At 41.9% G+C, this 16,040-nt stretch overlaps 7 protein-coding genes across 9 annotated transcripts; 3 read left to right on the top strand and 4 right to left on the bottom strand.

The window, feature by feature from the left end:
- Positions 1-1,395: 1,395 nt before the first annotated feature.
- LOC136196964 (tropomyosin Por p 1.0101-like) lies at positions 1,396-6,353 on the top strand. The gene is made up of 14 exons (XM_065986630.1): positions 1,396-1,449; positions 1,496-1,558; positions 1,605-1,667; positions 1,714-1,776; positions 1,823-1,885; positions 1,945-1,980; positions 2,031-2,075; positions 2,159-2,216; positions 2,274-2,327; positions 2,391-2,429; positions 2,486-2,524; positions 2,589-2,627; positions 2,678-2,725; positions 5,890-6,353. Exons 1-14 carry the CDS (start codon positions 1,414-1,416, stop codon positions 6,051-6,053), a joined length of 810 nt encoding a protein of 269 aa, XP_065842702.1. The 5' UTR covers positions 1,396-1,413; the 3' UTR covers positions 6,054-6,353.
- A 241-nt stretch (positions 6,354-6,594) lies between these two features.
- LOC136196963 (uncharacterized) lies at positions 6,595-8,262 on the bottom strand. The gene is made up of 11 exons (XM_065986629.1): positions 8,108-8,262; positions 7,933-8,046; positions 7,813-7,865; positions 7,551-7,695; positions 7,421-7,496; positions 7,302-7,369; positions 7,224-7,247; positions 7,122-7,165; positions 6,952-7,066; positions 6,811-6,891; positions 6,595-6,756 (listed from the first exon to the last, which is right to left on the bottom strand). The coding sequence occupies exons 1-11, from the start codon at positions 8,195-8,197 to the stop codon at positions 6,679-6,681; spliced, it is 888 nt and encodes a 295-aa protein (XP_065842701.1). The 5' UTR covers positions 8,198-8,262; the 3' UTR covers positions 6,595-6,678.
- On the bottom strand, positions 8,239-10,209 carry LOC136196960 (uncharacterized). Of its 2 annotated transcripts, XM_065986626.1 has the most exons (11): positions 10,049-10,209; positions 9,946-9,992; positions 9,821-9,887; positions 9,584-9,651; positions 9,386-9,530; positions 9,253-9,331; positions 9,118-9,185; positions 8,986-9,053; positions 8,758-8,935; positions 8,461-8,702; positions 8,239-8,407 (listed from the first exon to the last, which is right to left on the bottom strand). In XM_065986626.1, exons 1-11 carry the CDS (start codon positions 10,121-10,123, stop codon positions 8,305-8,307), a joined length of 1,140 nt encoding a protein of 379 aa, XP_065842698.1. In that variant the 5' UTR covers positions 10,124-10,209; the 3' UTR covers positions 8,239-8,304. The 2 variants fall into 2 exon arrangements, with proteins under 2 accessions (XP_065842698.1, XP_065842699.1); XM_065986627.1 differs by lacking the exons at positions 9,118-9,185; positions 9,253-9,331.
- A 69-nt stretch (positions 10,210-10,278) lies between these two features.
- On the bottom strand, positions 10,279-12,214 carry LOC136196961 (uncharacterized). The gene is made up of 14 exons (XM_065986628.1): positions 12,102-12,214; positions 11,988-12,034; positions 11,871-11,943; positions 11,759-11,817; positions 11,558-11,702; positions 11,425-11,503; positions 11,305-11,372; positions 11,228-11,251; positions 11,136-11,179; positions 10,968-11,064; positions 10,827-10,910; positions 10,671-10,775; positions 10,535-10,608; positions 10,279-10,476 (listed from the first exon to the last, which is right to left on the bottom strand). Exons 1-14 carry the CDS (start codon positions 12,174-12,176, stop codon positions 10,365-10,367), a joined length of 1,086 nt encoding a protein of 361 aa, XP_065842700.1. The 5' UTR covers positions 12,177-12,214; the 3' UTR covers positions 10,279-10,364.
- A 57-nt stretch (positions 12,215-12,271) lies between these two features.
- LOC136196966 (large ribosomal subunit protein uL1-like) lies at positions 12,272-13,874 on the bottom strand. The gene is made up of 6 exons (XM_065986634.1): positions 13,118-13,874; positions 12,985-13,068; positions 12,869-12,937; positions 12,600-12,815; positions 12,470-12,548; positions 12,272-12,421 (listed from the first exon to the last, which is right to left on the bottom strand). Exons 1-6 carry the CDS (start codon positions 13,340-13,342, stop codon positions 12,342-12,344), a joined length of 753 nt encoding a protein of 250 aa, XP_065842706.1. The 5' UTR covers positions 13,343-13,874; the 3' UTR covers positions 12,272-12,341.
- Positions 13,383-14,678, top strand: LOC136196965 (uncharacterized). Of its 2 annotated transcripts, XM_065986633.1 has the most exons (6): positions 13,383-13,951; positions 14,005-14,051; positions 14,107-14,143; positions 14,226-14,335; positions 14,394-14,495; positions 14,544-14,678. In XM_065986633.1, exons 1-5 carry the CDS (start codon positions 13,423-13,425, stop codon positions 14,469-14,471), a joined length of 801 nt encoding a protein of 266 aa, XP_065842705.1. In that variant the 5' UTR covers positions 13,383-13,422; the 3' UTR covers positions 14,472-14,495; positions 14,544-14,678. The 2 variants fall into 2 exon arrangements, with proteins under 2 accessions (XP_065842705.1, XP_065842703.1); XM_065986631.1 differs by lacking the exon at positions 14,544-14,678 and having other exon boundaries at positions 14,394-14,542.
- Positions 14,552-15,810, top strand: LOC136196967 (cell division control protein 42 homolog). The gene is made up of 5 exons (XM_065986635.1): positions 14,552-14,683; positions 14,836-14,969; positions 15,067-15,139; positions 15,238-15,347; positions 15,405-15,810. The coding sequence occupies exons 2-5, from the start codon at positions 14,865-14,867 to the stop codon at positions 15,690-15,692; spliced, it is 576 nt and encodes a 191-aa protein (XP_065842707.1). The 5' UTR covers positions 14,552-14,683; positions 14,836-14,864; the 3' UTR covers positions 15,693-15,810.
- The last annotated feature ends 230 nt before the right edge of the window (positions 15,811-16,040 follow it).

Genomic DNA, 16,040 nt, shown 5'->3' with positions numbered 1-16,040 from the left:
GCCTTAACAATTTTTAAAAATCGTCATGATTAAAAATCGTCATGACGATTTTTGCCTGGACGATTTTGAAAAATCGTCATGACGATTTTTACCTTGACAATTTTTAAAAACAGTCATGACGATTTTTACCTTGACGATTTTTGCCTTGACGATTTTTAAAAATCATCATAATTAAAAATCGTTATGACAATTTTTGCCTTGACGATTTTTCCAAAATCGTCATGACGATTTTTACCTTGACAATTTTTAAAGATCGTCATGACGATTTTTACCTTGACGATTTTTGCCTTGACGATTTTTAAAAATTGTCATGACGATTTTTTCTTTGACGATTTTTAAAAACGTCATTACAATTTTTAAAAAATCGTCATGACAATTTTTGCCTTGACGATTTTTGCCTTGACGATTTTTGCCTTGACGATTTTAAAAAATCGTCATGACGATTTTTACCTCTACGATTTTTAAAAATTGTTATGATGATTTTTTCTTTGACGATTTTTGCCTTGGCGATTTTTGCCTTGACGATTTTTCCTTAATGATTTTTAAAAATCGTCATGACAATTTTTAAAAATCGTCAAGGCAAAAATCGTCAAGGTAAAAATTGTCATGACGATTTTTAAAAATCGTCATGACGTTTTTAAAAATCGTCAAAGAAAAAATCATCATCACAATTTCTAAAAATCGTCAAGGGAAAAATCGTCAAGGTAAAAATCGTCAGGACGATTTTTAGAAATTGTCAAGGCAAAAATCGTCATGACGATTTTTAATCATGACGATTTTTAAAAATCCTCAAGGCAAAAATCGTCAAGGTAAAAATCGTCATGACTGTTTTTAAAAATTGTCAAGGTAAAAATCGTCAGGACGATTTTTCAAAATCGTCTAGGCAAAAATCGTCATGACGATTTTTATCATGGCGATTTTTAAAAATCCTTAAGGCAAAAATCGTCAAGGCAAAAATCGTCAAGGCAAAAATATTTCTGCTTACGCATGCGCACTGTACTTCTTTCAACACCACTTTTGCTCGCATCCATGAATTTTCAAGCCATCGTTCCAGGTTTTCCGCCTGCTGCCTGTCCGCCAACCTTTTTATAACCCCGCCCTTCGGAAACAAACGGGTATCCCTTTGAGGGGGCCCACTAAAACTCCTGCTCTAAAAACCCACAACATACGGTCTTGGTTTGTAGCAGTAAAATGAAATGTAAAGGCGTGATCAATCTGTATGATTGAGGAAGAGAAGAATACTTGATCATCGATGATAATATTCATCATCATCACCATCAAGTACCCTTCTCTTTTTTTCCTTCACGTTGCACTCTGCTTTATATTTTACTGTTACACCTGCAATTTCATGCAAGACAAACCGAGACATTTTTCCAAACTAAAACTTGTTAGTTAAAGGAGAAGGATGAAGAGATGGGGAGGATGGAGATGGAGGGGATGAAGAAAGACGTAAGACACTCATAAATACTACGTTTGTCAAATAATCGCTTTTTAGTTGAAGGTGAAGGAGAGAGAGCTAGGGATGAAGGAAAACGAGATCAAAGGGCTAGAGAATGACGTAAGACGCCCATAAATACTACTTTTGTCAAATAATCGCTTTTTAGTTAAAGGAGAAGAATGAAGAGATGGAGAGGATGGCTGAAGAGATGGAGAGGATGAAGAAAGACGTAAGACGCTCATAAATACTACGTTTGTCAAATAATCGCTTTTTAGTTGAAGGTGAAGGAGAGAGAGCTAGGGATGAAGGAAAACGAGATCAAAGGGCTAGAGAATGACGTAAGACGCCCATAAATACTACTTTTGTCAAATAATCGCTTTTTAGTTGAAGGCGAAGGACAGAGAACTGGGGATGAAGGACGACGAGATTGAACGGTTAAGGAGTGACGTAAGACACTCAAAAATACTCTAATAATCACTAATTATATTATCTCTCCATCTCCTTAGATGGGGCGCGATGAAGCTGGGGGAGGAGGAGCAGAGGTAGGCCAGTTAATAATCACTAATTAATTACGTCCATGCTCTCTCCTTAGATGTGGAGCTGGAGCGGTGAAGAGGGCGCAGCTGGGGGAGGAGAGGTAGGCCAGTTAAAGGATTACTTAAGACGCTCATAAATACTCTAATAATCACTAATTATATTACGTCCATGCTCTCTCCTTAGATGAGGTGTGCGCTAGAGAGTCGTACGTCATCAGATGAAGAACCTCGTTCGCTGACAGGTGCATCTTACACTGCATGTGTTTGTAATCAAACGTTTCACGTTCTGCGCGGTATAGAGAGTTGGGAGGTGCCGTCAGATGAGGAAGCCGCTGAATTTCCTCTGCCAACAGGTGCATTGCATGCATGCACGGTGCATGCATTCGTAATCGAGCGTATCACGTTTTGTGCGTTAGGGATCCCAGAAGCAATAGTTGAAGAGGCTGAGGAAACCGGTAAACTCTTAGTGGAATACAATTTACATTTGTAAACACTTTCTGCATGTCATTAGGCGCTGCCGCCGCTCTTCCTGCCGCGCCCGCGGATCCCGGTAACCTCTATAAGTCAATTCAACGGGATTTTATTATATATACTTTCTGCCATTATTAATAAAGATTATGAAAACGATAACTTCGGTGAAGAGGAGTGGGAAGGTACCACTCATATTGCAAAGGCTGTTTTATGTCTGATAATTATTTAATAGCCGCAGTCGGATCTCTAAAAGCAGAAGACCTCAGTGAGGCGGAATACCGTAAGTATACATGTTAGATTGGGGTTCTGCAGGTGGGGCCAATTCCGTTCATTGTATCCCTTTGAGGGGGCCCACTAAAACCAGGGTTCTGCCCACATGGGTCGGCATGGGTCGGCCCCGACCCTTACTCGCCTATCGCCGACCCATACTACTATAACGTTATGACAGCCCGTAGCTTGCAATAATTACTGCCGGGTACATCGTCCAAAACAACCGTCCAAGACAATTTTTAAAATGGTCCAAGACAATTTTAAAAATGGTCCAAGACGATTTTATAAATGGTCCAAGACAATTTTAAAAATTGTCCCAAGAAAAATTAGATGGTAGGTAGATTGTAGATTTGTAGATTGTAGATTTGTAGATTCGTAGATTGTAGATTCGTAGATCGTAGATTCGTAGATTGTAGATTTGTAGATTTGTAGATTGTAGATTCGTAGATCGTAGATTCGTAGATCGTAGATTTGTAGATTCGTAGATTAGTAGATTTGTAGATTCGTAGATTTGTAGTTTTGTAGATTGTAGATTTGTAGATTCGTAGATTTGTAGATTTGTAGATAGTAGATTCGTAGATTGTAGATTTGTAGATTCGTAGATTTGTAGATTTGTAGATAGTAGATTCGTAGATCGTAGATTCGTAGATCGTAGATTCGTAGATCGTAGATTTGTAGTAGATTTGTAGATTTGTAGATTCGTAGATTTGTAGCTTCGATTTGTAGATTATAGATCGTAGATTTGTAGATCGTAGATTCGTAGATTTGTAGATTATAGATTGTAGATTTTTAGATTTGTAGATTGTAGATCGTAAATTCGTAGATTGTAGATTTGTAGATTGTAGATTCGTAGATCGTAGATTTGTAGTAGATTTGTAGCTTCGATTTGTAGATTTGTAGATTTGTAGATTCGTAGATTTGTAGATTCGTAGCTTCGATTTTGTAGATTTGTAGCTTCGATTTGTAGATTGTAGATTTGTAGATCGTAGATTTGTAGATCGTAGATTCGTAGATTTGTAGATTATAGATTGTAGATCGTAGATTTGTAGATTGTAGATCGTAGATTGTAGATTTGTAGATTTGTAGATTTGTAGATCGTTAGATTTGTAGATTGTAGATCGTAGATTCGTAGATCGTAGATTTTTAGATTTGTAGATTGTAGATTCGTAGATCGTAGATCGTAGATTTGTAGATCGTAGATTTGTAGATTGTAGATTTGTAGATCGTTAGATTCGTAGATTGTAGATTCGTAGATCGTAGATTCGTAGATCGTAGATTTGTAGATTGTAGATTTGTAGATCGTTAGATTTGTAGATTGTAAATATAGATCGTAGATTTGTACATTTGTAGATCGTAGATTCGTAGATCGTAGATTCGTAGATTTGTAGATTTGTAGATTGTAGATTCGTAGATCGTAGATTCGTAGATCGTAGATTCGTAGATTGTAGATTTGTAGATTTGTAGATTGTAGATTCGTAGATCGTAGATTCGTAGATCGTAGATTTGTAGATTCGTAGATTAGTAGATTTGTAGATTCGTAGATTTGTAGTTTTGTAGATTGTAGATTTGTAGATTCGTAGATTTGTAGATTTGTAGATAGTAGATTCGTAGATTGTAGATTTGTAGATTCGTAGATTTGTAGATTTGTAGATAGTAGATTCGTAGATCGTAGATTCGTAGATCGTAGATTCGTAGATCGTAGATTTGTAGTAGATTTGTAGATTTGTAGATTCGTAGATTTGTAGCTTCGATTTGTAGATTATAGATCGTAGATTTGTAGATCGTAGATTCGTAGATTTGTAGATTATAGATTGTAGATTTTTAGATTTGTAGATTGTAGATCGTAAATTCGTAGATTGTAGATTTGTAGATTGTAGATTCGTAGATCGTAGATTTGTAGTAGATTTGTAGCTTCGATTTGTAGATTTGTAGATTTGTAGATTCGTAGATTTGTAGATTCGTAGCTTCGATTTTGTAGATTTGTAGCTTCGATTTGTAGATTGTAGATTTGTAGATCGTAGATTTGTAGATCGTAGATTCGTAGATTTGTAGATTATAGATTGTAGATCGTAGATTTGTAGATTGTAGATCGTAGATTGTAGATTTGTAGATTTGTAGATTTGTAGATCGTTAGATTTGTAGATTGTAGATCGTAGATTCGTAGATCGTAGATTTTTAGATTTGTAGATTGTAGATTCGTAGATCGTAGATCGTAGATTTGTAGATCGTAGATTTGTAGATTGTAGATTTGTAGATCGTTAGATTCGTAGATTGTAGATTCGTAGATCGTAGATTCGTAGATCGTAGATTTGTAGATTGTAGATTTGTAGATCGTTAGATTTGTAGATTGTAAATATAGATCGTAGATTTGTACATTTGTAGATCGTAGATTCGTAGATCGTAGATTCGTAGATCGTAGATTTGTAGATTGTAGATTTGTAGATCGTTAGATTTGTAGATTGTAAATATAGATCGTAGATTTGTAGATTTGTAGATCGTAGATTCGTAGATCGTAGATTCGTAGATCTCAAGACATTTCTAAAGATTGTCCCCAGACATTTCTAAAGATTGTCCCCAGACAATTCTAAAAATTGTCCCAAGACAAGTCTAAAATTGTCTCAGGACAATTTTAAAAATTGTTCCAAGACAATCCTTTAAAATTGTCTTGGAACAATTTTTAAAATTGTCCTGAGACAATTTAAAAAATTTAAAAATCGTCAAAACAGTTTTAAAAATGGTCCAAGACAATTTTAAAAATCGTTTTAAGAAATTTTTTAAATTGCCTAGGACCATTTTAAAATTGTCTTTGACGATTTTTAAAATTGTCTCGGACTTTTTTTAAAATTGCGTATTTTATCTATCCTTCCATACCTTCTTCCCACACTAAAAATATTCTCGGCAGAACCCTGTAAAACTCCTGCTCTAAAAACCCACAACATACCGTCTTGCATTTGTAACAGTTAAATGAAATGCAAAGGCGTGATCAATCTGTATGATTGAGGAAGAGAAGAATACTTGATCATCGATGATAATATTCATCATCATCACCATTAAGCGCCCTTCTCTTTTTTCCTTCACGTTGCCTCTGCTTTATATTTTACTGTTACACCTGCAATTTCATGCAAGACACACCGAGACATTTTTCCAAACTAAAACTTGTTCTTGTTTTTATAGGCACTTTGTTCGAGAGCAAAAGCGTCGATCGCTCGATCGAGCAGCGTCAGCGTTTTATCTCTTGTTTTAGGTACTCTGTTCGAGGAATTAAAAGCGCCGATTTCTCGATCGAACAACGTCCTTCGTTCGAAGAAAGCAGCGTCAGCGTTTTTTCTTGTTTTTAGGCACTTTGCTCGAGAGCAAAAGCGTCGATCGCTCCGAGCAGCGTCAGTGTTTTCTCTCTTGTTTTTAGGTACTCTGTTCGAGGAAAAGCGCCGATTTCTCGATCGAACAACGTCAGCGCTTTTTTTCGATAGGCTGACGCGAGAAAATGATGTCAGTGGAAAGGCATGGCCGTATAGAAACACTGCGTGCTCTTTGGACGTTCGTTTTGTAATTGCATGCGCCTGCAAAACGATTTTTTAGCACCCATTCGATCGTTTAGTGTAACGCACGCTATAAACGTTTCGTTCGCCGCTCGTCGATGTCGCCATCCAGTCGTTAGAGTCCTAACCGGCGTTTTCGTTCTTCTCGACGTGTCTTGCGAGCGTTTGGGCAGCAAAAAAGCTTCGTTTGTCAAAAACGAACGACTCGCGCGTTGCATCCTGCTGACTTCCAGGCTATATCTTGCATTCATCATTTTTTATGCAAACCCGTATGCGTTTCTACGCGTAAAATAATTAATTAATTGATGTAGTTTGCACGGGTGTCGGCAGTGTCGGATAGGACAGTGTAGAAAGAATTTGGTCTTCATCGTAAAATTTACTGACGGTGACTACTGTAATCGTGCAGGCTGCCACGTACTAAAAATCACTTCCAAAATACTTTCAGAAACGAACGCAACAAAAATCGTTTGTCAATCCGTAAAATGCAAATAAGAGCTTTTGCCTAAAGGTACAACGGAATTTAATATTCTATGCCTCCTCTTAGGAACTTTCTCACCATATCTCTAACTCCTAAGTTGAAGTAATACTTTAGGTGAGGATCCTCGCTAGACTCCACTTCTTTTTCAGTTGGCTCAACCTTATACCACCGCCATGACGGCTTTTTTAGTCAAAATTGAAGCGATAAATTATTGCATACCCAATCTTCCGTGAAATTCGGCCTAAGTCTGCTGAGAGATGCAATGCACGTTTCTGGATCGTACATACCAGAGCCGACGGTGGTTGCAAGCATTTGACCACATTGATCAATGAGGCTAGACACGCAAAAACAATAGTAATAGAGACAGAACCAATCCTATAAAGCGCCACCTTTTTTCCCATGAAGGAATATCGGCATCAAAACGAGGATACATCTAAATAAAAACAACGCTTGACAGCGTCGCCTTACTTATTGATTATTAATAAAAGCACCCTTTCAGTCATCTTTATCAAAGTCTATGATAATTGATTATCTTTTTAAATTAGAGACAAAATAAAGGGTTTTCTTACTGTATACAATGATGACCTTTTGCAGAGAAAAGTGAACACGAGAGGCACGAAGGGATTGAATAACCAAACTAATACCGTCAAAAAGTCAAAACATGTCGCATGAATCATACCCAAAACACCTTTGAAAACGTATGCGAAGCAGACAAGCTTGAACCAACGCATTTGCAGAGAATGCCGAAAGATCATTCCCCCAAACTAGATCATAGCCGGACGTCAAAGCCAGTAGGATCCGATGGACTATTAGATTACTCGAATACAAGTGTACGTTCTATCTCCCTCCGTTGCATTTTCATCCAAGTTCCAGAGGATGATTCCCTGCAGAGTGCCCGTCTTGCGACATCGGAAAATCGCCGCACGGCTATAAAGCTTTGCGTAGGCCACAAAATCGGTCACCCTATAATATGAGATCACGAACACGTGAGGGACGTAGTGGGAGGAGCGTGCCAGACGAGCTCTCGTTTCCCAGCGCGCTGAGAGAGTCTGGCCTACTCTCTTAGGCCGAGAGGCTTACGTTGGAACGGGCATGGAATGTTTTCCAAGACTGTAGAGTTGTTCGTAAGAGATCTACAGTAAAGCGCCAGATAAAGGAGGCCCTAAAAGAGACAGTACAGAGTGCATCCGATTCTCTGACCTGGTCGAGATTCTCCGGATGACAGATGTAGCAACAAAGATGCTCTCTCTTCTTCGTCGTAGGATTTTCGTATCCGCGACTAGCGCTGTAAGCAAGGAGAAGAGCGAAAAGCGACTACGAGAGAGAGATCGAGAAAGATTTCAGTTGTTTCTTTTCGCGCCGGCACGAGACTCACGTCCCAATAGAAGTAGACTAAGGCCAACGTGATCGCACAGACGGCGATAAGACCCTCGCTTGCGAGAAAGAGAGCAAACAATCGTTCCATCTGAACAGACTCGCGCAAGCGCAACTAAAGGAACGCCTCTCTTCCCGGGAAGTTCCGCCATATATTACATTACAGTGTATCAGTGGATAATCTTTTTAGCTAACGCTCTATATTGGTGACGGTATGTCAACTTCGTCAAAATTTAGATTATTTGGAACTTCGTCTATTGTAAGTGATCCTCTTGACACGTGAGCCTTCTTGTCGATGAATCTTTTACAATAGAAATAACAAATACAAATACTATTTTTTTGCAGCAGCAGTACCTGCTTGAGTAGATGTCCTTTAGTGCTGCACGCGTTGTCAGTCTTCGCAATAATTTTCGTTTTGATGGATCAGGTGCCAAGGAACCACGGCGATTCATCTGTGGCTTAGCTTTCGCCACCGCTGCGGCAGGTGCAGTAGCATCACGCCTTTTCGTCTGAAAAAATGCTCGTTTGAACGACTGTAAAACCATGTTCATTAATCCCATCCACGTTATCCGCGAAACAACAACGAGGCAGTCGCCCTTAGGAAACAGAATTAAATATACTTTCCTCTGTTTCGAGTTCAGTTTATTATACTTCTCGCCAGTTTGGGTTTCTTTCATAAAAGAACTGCACGTGAGGATTGTCATGGAAATTCAAATTGTCGGCAACTGCGTGTTGTGCCATGTGATTGACACGTCGATGAAGAATATTTGTTTCCGGATAATATTTAGTGTCATCGGATTCATAACTATGACCCAATTCGTCTAATAAACTTAGAAGCAAATAGTTAAAGCGCTAACCAGACAAAACAGAAATTTTTACTGTTTTTCCCATTTGGGCGTCTCTTTGTTATACCGAGGATAGGTGAAGTCAATTATCTGGGCAGCCAGCTAAAAACCGTAAAGGTTTATTAAAACGTATTTGATTAATTAATTAATTAATGGTATTACGCACTCTATAGCTTTTGTAACTGAATGTCTTGAAGATTATATAGAGAGGGGTCAGAGGATGAGTTAGCATACCTAGACAGGCGTAGTATGTCAGTAAGGAAGCCCAGAAGATAGGCACGCAAAGTCAATCCTTCCTTACACTGAAAACAGAGCGCACTAGCTACGGCATACATCAAAGGACCTCCGCGGTATTCACTGCGGAATAGTAGGCCACCCAACTACATGGGCATATCATTTTTAAACGTGCGGACCGCAAATAGTCATGTTCTTACTCGAATTAGATTGTATCGCTTGCCCTCTCGCTTCAAATCGGTTTTCACGTCGACAAAAAACAACCCGCGCAGAGAGCCGTCCTGACGTTCGCGAAATAGCGCGACGTACTTGTACGCGAGAATAGCTGCGTGAGTAGCTTCGATCCTATTCGAAATCCAATTATAGACCGGTATGTACCAGGGCGAGATATGACGTACGATCCGGCGGTGTCATTATCGGCAGCCATCATTTGATTGATGAACGTCCACAATTCTGAAACGGCAAACTGCCAAAGAGAAACTGCTATTAGATAACGAATTAAGTACGGACGGTGGTTAGCCAAAAAAGTCTGTCTCTACGGCCTACTGAGGCTGTTATTACGTACTCGGGGTGGCTGCACGCCGGATGTACGCATAAGCACTGAAACTTACGCTCCAATCGCGTCTCTATCTCACCGAATCGAGTTGGTCCGTTCGGCAAATGTACGAGTGAAGATTCTGGTTGCGTTTGCTCTTTCGATTCCTATCATGATACGACCGCAGGAATCAGGCACACTGAACGTCCAGCAGGGCCGGCTTACTTGAATCCGCGCGCGACAACCCAAAGGATAAAGAGTTCTTGGAGCGTCTAAAACGGGAGAGAATAGACGCAACGAAAGCAGAAGAGGCGGGCGCGTCGCGAACCTTTCGGAATAGATATAGAAGCGGAAGGACCACTAGAAGAACAGCAACCAGCCAATCGGGAAGAAAGAGATTCATGGCAGAGACGATGTTGTCAATAGAGCGACTGCTAGTGCCAGGCGACGAACGTGCGACCTCTTACTCTGTGGATTTCGTGACGTCACTAATTCGCGGCAAGCGCGTCGTGGTACAGGAACAGGAGAAGGTCAATGAAACCGTACATAGAACTGTACTTGTCAAAAGTGTCAAGGGTCATTGTTACCGTTGCCTTGGAGAGAAGGGCTCACAACAACAAAGTCAGAAAGCAAGCACTTGAAGTCTATAGATCTGGAAAGTCCAAAAGAGAATAATCGACGTCTTTTGGCGACTGAGAAATGAGAGGCAAGCTGTTGTCGCGAGGACACCAAATCGGATCGACCGTATAGTACTGTCTAATAAATAGAAAAAAGGAAAGTGAAGGAATGGACAGTCAGCCAAACTTTCACTAACTTGCTTGAAAGAGACTCGGAGAGAGACATGCTTCGACGAAGTGCTGGCTTTTCTCTACTGACCTTAGTCCTTTCCTAAAATCATCACTCAATGATTCATGAGTCTACGGTCAAATTTTCGTCTTTGAAACTCTCACCGAAGCAGCAGGTTGTTTGCCTCGAAAGTGTCGTTTGATTGCCTGGAAAACAAGCCCAGCCAAACTTCCCCACGTTATCCGAGCGAGGATGACCATGCAATGGCCCTAAAAAAATGAAAGTCACCTGTACTTATTTAAATATAAAAAATCGTCTACTTTGTTCCAGCCAGGATTAGCTTGGAGAAAAAAATTGCTGTGAGGATTCTTTCGGGCGTCGGGCGTGTCCGGCGCTGCGTGATCCTACCCGTCCGGGTGAGTCACGCTGAAACAATTAGAAAAAAACAGGAAGTCACTTACATGAAGCCGAGCGACTTCACGAATGATAATACAGCTGTCCTCGTCATATTTTGATCCTTCCGACTCGGCAATGGATCGCCCAAAATCGTTCATAATGCTTGTCGATACAACGAGAAAACGAGAGTCCCTCAGTGCTATTAAAACTTAGGGCTGGCGCTCATTCTTTACCTTTTCTCCCATGCAGGCGTCTCTTTATCGTGTCTTGGGTAAACCTATTATATCAGCGTTGACATACACGTGAACGTCTCGAAATCTCTCACTTCAGCACAAGTTCTTATAGTTGCCTAAACAAAAGCTGGTCATCATATGACTGATTTACTTTCCTTGTAGAGAGTACCAAGTAGCTCTTGTAACTGAAGCACTTGTACATTGCGTACAAGGGAGTGAAGGGATGAAGAAGCAACGCTGGAGATAGGAAATCAATGGATATCTATATAGACAGCATTGGCGTTCTAGCCTTTCAGTAGATGGTAGCCAGCTACAAAATACAGTAGAGGACCACCGCGATATTTAGTTGTAAACAAAGCAAGACCCATCTGAAAAGCAAAAGAGCTAGCTTTCTGTTCGATTTTGAGGAGGAATATTTTTACCTTGATGCAATTGTACTTTCTTCCGTTCTTTATCTGCCCTTCATCTTTGTCTATGAGAAGCATTCCTCTCAAAGAACCGTCGAGCCGTTCGCGAAATAGAGCAACATATTTGTACTTGAGCAAAACCGAATGAAAGAATTCAATTCTAAAATGAATTAAAACACCGTAGCAGCGTGCACGAATGATCAAATGGCCACTTACTTAATATCGTTTACAGAAACGATTTCTTTGACCAACTGAAACAACTCACAAACCGAAACCTATGAAAATGACCATCAAACGTTTTCTAAAATGTCTTCAAAAAAACGCTAACGTGATCGAGAAGGCTCGTTCTGCAAACGTATGCATGAATTCGATTGGAAACGTCCATTTTTCGATGACTAGACCTGAAAGGAGTCCCTAACCGACACGCAGTGACATCGATTCGTACTTAGCTCCAATGGCAATGCGCCACAAGAGATAATACTCGAGAAAAGTCTGAAAAAGCGAAAGGCACGCAATTGCGTGGGGTACGTGCGTGCGTCCTAGCTTCTGACTGCACTACCTTGCGAATGAGAAACACGTAAATTATTGGCAAGCCAATAAGAAGACCATAAACGATCCAATCGGGAACCTCCATACAAAAAGTGGTGTGATTGTGTGGGATATCGAAAGTGAAGGAGGAGGAGCAAAAGGCGTGAGCAGACCGTGATCTAACGTGACTACCGACCGGTATAGTGTAGGAGTAGGCGAGCTTTATTTACGTCAGACTAAATGTGTCTATAGCCTATGCTGAATTTATCTGCTAATTGATTAAGTCTGACAATGCTATGTAGTAGCCAGGCCCATACGTCGACGTTAGCACAGCAGATAGAAAGAACGAGCCTTTAGAAATCTCCATATACCGGAATCATGGCTACTTGATCCACTTACCTTTTATTTTCTTATGCTGATCTACAGCCTGAAGTAGACAGCGACTATTTTCCAAGATGACATCATCAGGAAAACTCAACTACAGTGCAAAAAAATTAATAATCCGATTTTTTTCTCTCTCCTACTGAACTTTTCCAATTGCTACATTGAGATTGCCTTCCTTGTCGACCTTGTATTCTTGCTCGCGTCTAAGCTGCAACACCTTTTCGGCCAGATCGTCTGTGACAGTGCCTCGCCTTGGATGAGGCATCTTTGCCCTGAGGTGCTGCTGAAGGGGCTTCACTTGGTCATACATTGACTCGGAAGACAGGCACAAATCAAAGAACTTAATCTGCTTAGACTGAATCTAAAAAAATCAATTTTAATTTTTAATTTATAATCAATATCATTTATCGTTACTTGTGCTATTAGATCTTTTCCTCCTACTATCGAAGCCCCAGCTTCTTTAGCTTCCATTGCCAAATCATCCTACTCAATATTTCTATGTTTTTCAAAAAATTGGATTATGCCTTTACTTCTGCAAAAACTATAATTTTCTTTTTCTTTTTAAGCGGATGAGGTAGGAGAACCATTCCTTGGAATGCTCCTCTTTTCGTTTTCTAGCGCGTATCTTGGAATTCGTATGCTTTTTTATGAATTTACGCTTACTTTATTTATGCGCATGTTCAACTGTAGTGAAATTTCGACGGTTTCGTCCATGGGACGAACGGCGTAACGTCGAAGGGCTCGCAAAGCCTCTTCGAATGGATAAATCGGCTTCGAACGCTGATTTAGCAAATACACCTGACTATCATCGGCCACGGGAAGTGGAGATCGCTTCACAAAACGCCTTGGAACGAGACGAAGCGCTCGCAAACCGAAGGAGTGCGACATACTCGATACGGGAGCGAAACCGGGTTATAACGCGCGCTGTGTTTGGGCGTTGCTACACAGAAGGAAATCAAGCCCAAAATATGGCTAGCGACGTCCGATTATGCGCCAGGAGCGATTCGTTTACATCATTCTCAATAACGGGTGCTAAGGCAACGCTATATCACCACGAGAGACGCGACGAGAACGACGAAAAAGCGACGCTCTACGATTTTCTCGCCAAAACGCCGCGACGACGCGCGCGCGTCGAGCCGAAAACGTCGACGAGCCTTCCGCCACTCGTGCGACGTCGTATGACGTCGAGCGTCGCTGCGGCAAAGCCGAAACGCGCTCGAAAGACGCACCGAAAAGCAAAACACGTCCGCGAATCGATTTCCGTATCTAACGTCGAAGCGTTCGCCGCGAAAGCGCCGCAACGGCGTCGACGCGACGTCAATGTGACGCTTAGAAATGCTTTCTCGATGCTCGAAGTCGCGCCGGCGCCGCAACAGTCGAAATCGTCGTCGACTCGGGAGAAAGCCGGAAGTTGTCGAGTTAAAATTTACCAATCGGAAAGGCAGTCTGAAATGATGATCGGTATTCCGGCTGCGCCGCCGGCTACGCCCACGCCAGGTACAGTCATCAGTACCGCAATGTTCCCGCTATTATATCTTGGCGGTTGTTAGATCATCTTTTGAGGTTTGAATACGTCTCCTGCCTGTCCGACATAAGAGTGAGCCGTTACTTCAGCGAGAGCGACGGGGTTCTCTAAACGTTTGTTTTTATAGAGTCAAAGACTCGTGAAAGCTCGACTTAATCGACTGGGTATAGATTCATTTATTGTTTATGTAAAGCGTTTCCGTGTAATGGGGTTTCGCGCGCGTGGGCGTGGACGGTCTCTTTGTAGAACAAAGGGCGGCTGAAGTGGAACAGCGAAAAGAGGAAGCCTTGCGTCTCTCGCTCAAGCGACACGAATTGAAATCAAAAGCGGCACAGAAAATGCAACAACGAGCCGAAGTAGGAAGAAAACGGTAACGCTTTCCATATGGCCATATTCTAATTTGTATTTGTTTAGATCTACGCTTTGAATAGGGTCATGACCGAGCTCGAACAAGCCAACTTCGACGAATATTCGTCATCAAAAAACGCGTAGAACTCAAATCGAAACTTGCTCATTGTACAAACCGCCGAAAATAACCCGAAAGCTCGCCATTTCTATATATAGATTGCGTGCCCGCGCAGGCGCAACTCGTCCGAGCCTCGCCCCAGTATAAAAGCACGGGCCGACTCTCCTCCGCTGTGCCGCGCTATCGTGTGATCCTGTTTGTCCTATCAACCAAGTCGCCTCTCAGTCGCCTCCAAACGGTACGTAGCAGGCGTCGACGTCGCACACGCTTCTCGCGCGCGTCTCGCGACGCTTTTCTTTGCTCGAATATCGCCATTTTCCTCCATCCTGTGCGTTTTCGGGTCCGCCCACAGCTAACGGAACGTCGCCCGTTCCTTTTTCCCTTTCATAGGACACGCAGCAACAAACGCGAATCGCATCATGCAGACGATAAAGTGCGTCGTAGTCGGAGACGGAGCCGTCGGTAAAACCTGTCTACTCATTTCGTATACGACGAACAAATTTCCTAGCGAATACGTTCCCACGGTAAGTCGTGTTTTGTCGCGCCGCGCCGCGCGCGCGTCTTCGCGTCGGCGGGGCCCCTTTCGGGGGAAACGCGCTATCATTTGCTCGTTTGCATCAGGTGTTCGACAACTACGCCGTAACGGTCATGATCGGCGGCGAACCGTACACGCTAGGACTCTTCGATACCGCAGGTATGCACGTTCCGGCCGTTTTACGTGGAATAAAGCCGCACGAGTGCCCCCCGAGGTCACCTGTGGGCGTGGTCGGCTAAATCGTTCTTGTCTCGTAGGCCAAGAGGATTACGATCGTCTCAGACCGCTTTCCTATCCTCAAACCGACGTTTTTCTCGTCTGTTTTTCGGTCGTTTCGCCGGCTTCGTTTGAAAATGTCAAGGAAAAGGTGCGAGCGATTTGCGCATGCTCGCGGTGTTTTGAAAATCGAATTTTTTCGCTTTAGTGGGTACCGGAAATTACGCATCATTGTCCCAAGACGCCGTTTCTTCTCGTCGGAACGCAAATCGATTTGCGAGACGACGCTGCTACCGCGGAAAAATTGGCAAAAAATAAGCAAAAGCCTATTCCGCAGGAATCCGGCGAAAAGTTGTCGCGAGAGTTGAGAGCAGTGAAATACGTCGAGTGCTCGGCGTTGACCCAGAAGGGACTGAAGAATGTTTTTGATGAAGCGATTTTGGCCGCTTTGGAGCCTCCAGAGCCGGTCAAAAAGAAGAAATGCGTGTTGCTTTAATTATGGATTATTAGGTGTTGAGAGTGCGTGTTTGGTTCATTTCCCTTTTTTTGCCTGTCAGTTATGTGTGGCTTTTTGTATTGGACTTCAAGTGTTGGTATTAAATGTATGTAAAGTATTCGGTATTGGTATGTAACAGCTGTCAAAAAAAATGCCATCACATCCTCAGGATGTCTTGGAATTGAGCAAGGGCTTTGCCAGAAATTTATTAGGTTAATTGCGAATGTACTCCGCTCCCTGACCGCATCCGATTGACACTTCAGCAATTTTGGTCGAGAATCGTGGGGCCTCAGTGAGTTAGATGACTTTAACTTTTAAATGGTGTACATACAGTCTTTCTTCTCTATC

This window comes from Oscarella lobularis, chromosome 16 (genome assembly GCF_947507565.1).
Source record: "Oscarella lobularis chromosome 16, ooOscLobu1.1, whole genome shotgun sequence".
Classification (NCBI taxonomy): Eukaryota; Metazoa; Porifera; class Homoscleromorpha; order Homosclerophorida; family Oscarellidae; genus Oscarella; species Oscarella lobularis.
Note: the sequence above shows the minus strand (reverse complement) of the source record. Positions and strands in the feature narration are given on the sequence as shown.

What these genes read in the sequence shown, in the direction of transcription:
- LOC136196967 (XM_065986635.1), top strand. Translation starts at nt 14,865, where the DNA reads ATGCAGACGATAAAGTGCGTCGTAGTCGGAGACGGAGCCGTCGGTAAA. An exon ending in AGGACTCTTCGATACCGCAG is followed by an intron (nt 15,140 to 15,237) that starts GTATGCACGTTC and finishes CTTGTCTCGTAG; the next exon opens with GCCAAGAGGATTACGATCGT. An exon ending in TTGAAAATGTCAAGGAAAAG is followed by an intron (nt 15,348 to 15,404) that starts GTGCGAGCGATT and finishes TTTTCGCTTTAG; the next exon opens with TGGGTACCGGAAATTACGCA.
- LOC136196964 (XM_065986630.1), top strand. Translation starts at nt 1,414, where the DNA reads ATGGGGAGGATGGAGATGGAGGGGATGAAGAAAGAC. An exon ending in TGGAGAGGATGAAGAAAGAC is followed by an intron (nt 1,668 to 1,713) that starts GTAAGACGCTCA and finishes ATCGCTTTTTAG; the next exon opens with TTGAAGGTGAAGGAGAGAGA. An exon ending in CGGTGAAGAGGAGTGGGAAG is followed by an intron (nt 2,628 to 2,677) that starts GTACCACTCATA and finishes ATTATTTAATAG; the next exon opens with CCGCAGTCGGATCTCTAAAA.
- LOC136196965 (XM_065986633.1), top strand. Translation starts at nt 13,423, where the DNA reads ATGGCTAGCGACGTCCGATTATGCGCCAGGAGCGATTCGTTTACATCA. An exon ending in GCCGGCTACGCCCACGCCAG is followed by an intron (nt 13,952 to 14,004) that starts GTACAGTCATCA and finishes GGCGGTTGTTAG; the next exon opens with ATCATCTTTTGAGGTTTGAA. An exon ending in AAATGCAACAACGAGCCGAA is followed by an intron (nt 14,336 to 14,393) that starts GTAGGAAGAAAA and finishes GTATTTGTTTAG; the next exon opens with ATCTACGCTTTGAATAGGGT.
- LOC136196961 (XM_065986628.1), bottom strand. Translation starts at nt 12,176, where the DNA reads ATGGAGGTTCCCGATTGGATCGTTTATGGTCTTCTTATTGGCTTGCCA. An exon ending in CGCATTGCCATTGGAGCTAA is followed by an intron (nt 11,944 to 11,987) that starts GTACGAATCGAT and finishes GACTCCTTTCAG; the next exon opens with GTCTAGTCATCGAAAAATGG. An exon ending in CTAATCCTGGCTGGAACAAA is followed by an intron (nt 10,776 to 10,826) that starts GTAGACGATTTT and finishes TCATTTTTTTAG; the next exon opens with GGCCATTGCATGGTCATCCT.
- LOC136196966 (XM_065986634.1), bottom strand. Translation starts at nt 13,342, where the DNA reads ATGTCGCACTCCTTCGGTTTGCGAGCGCTTCGTCTCGTTCCAAGGCGT. An exon ending in GAAAAGATCTAATAGCACAA is followed by an intron (nt 12,816 to 12,868) that starts GTAACGATAAAT and finishes TGATTTTTTTAG; the next exon opens with ATTCAGTCTAAGCAGATTAA. An exon ending in TCAATGTAGCAATTGGAAAA is followed by an intron (nt 12,549 to 12,599) that starts GTTCAGTAGGAG and finishes TTTGCACTGTAG; the next exon opens with TTGAGTTTTCCTGATGATGT.
- LOC136196963 (XM_065986629.1), bottom strand. Translation starts at nt 8,197, where the DNA reads ATGGAACGATTGTTTGCTCTCTTTCTCGCAAGCGAGGGTCTTATCGCC. An exon ending in TGATAAAGATGACTGAAAGG is followed by an intron (nt 7,166 to 7,223) that starts GTGCTTTTATTA and finishes GTTTTTATTTAG; the next exon opens with ATGTATCCTCGTTTTGATGC. An exon ending in ACTTAGGAGTTAGAGATATG is followed by an intron (nt 6,757 to 6,810) that starts GTGAGAAAGTTC and finishes TTGTACCTTTAG; the next exon opens with GCAAAAGCTCTTATTTGCAT.
- LOC136196960 (XM_065986626.1), bottom strand. Translation starts at nt 10,123, where the DNA reads ATGAATCTCTTTCTTCCCGATTGGCTGGTTGCTGTTCTTCTAGTGGTC. An exon ending in TTCTATATCTATTCCGAAAG is followed by an intron (nt 9,993 to 10,048) that starts GTTCGCGACGCG and finishes CTCCCGTTTTAG; the next exon opens with ACGCTCCAAGAACTCTTTAT. An exon ending in ACGCCCAAATGGGAAAAACA is followed by an intron (nt 8,936 to 8,985) that starts GTAAAAATTTCT and finishes TTTGCTTCTAAG; the next exon opens with TTTATTAGACGAATTGGGTC.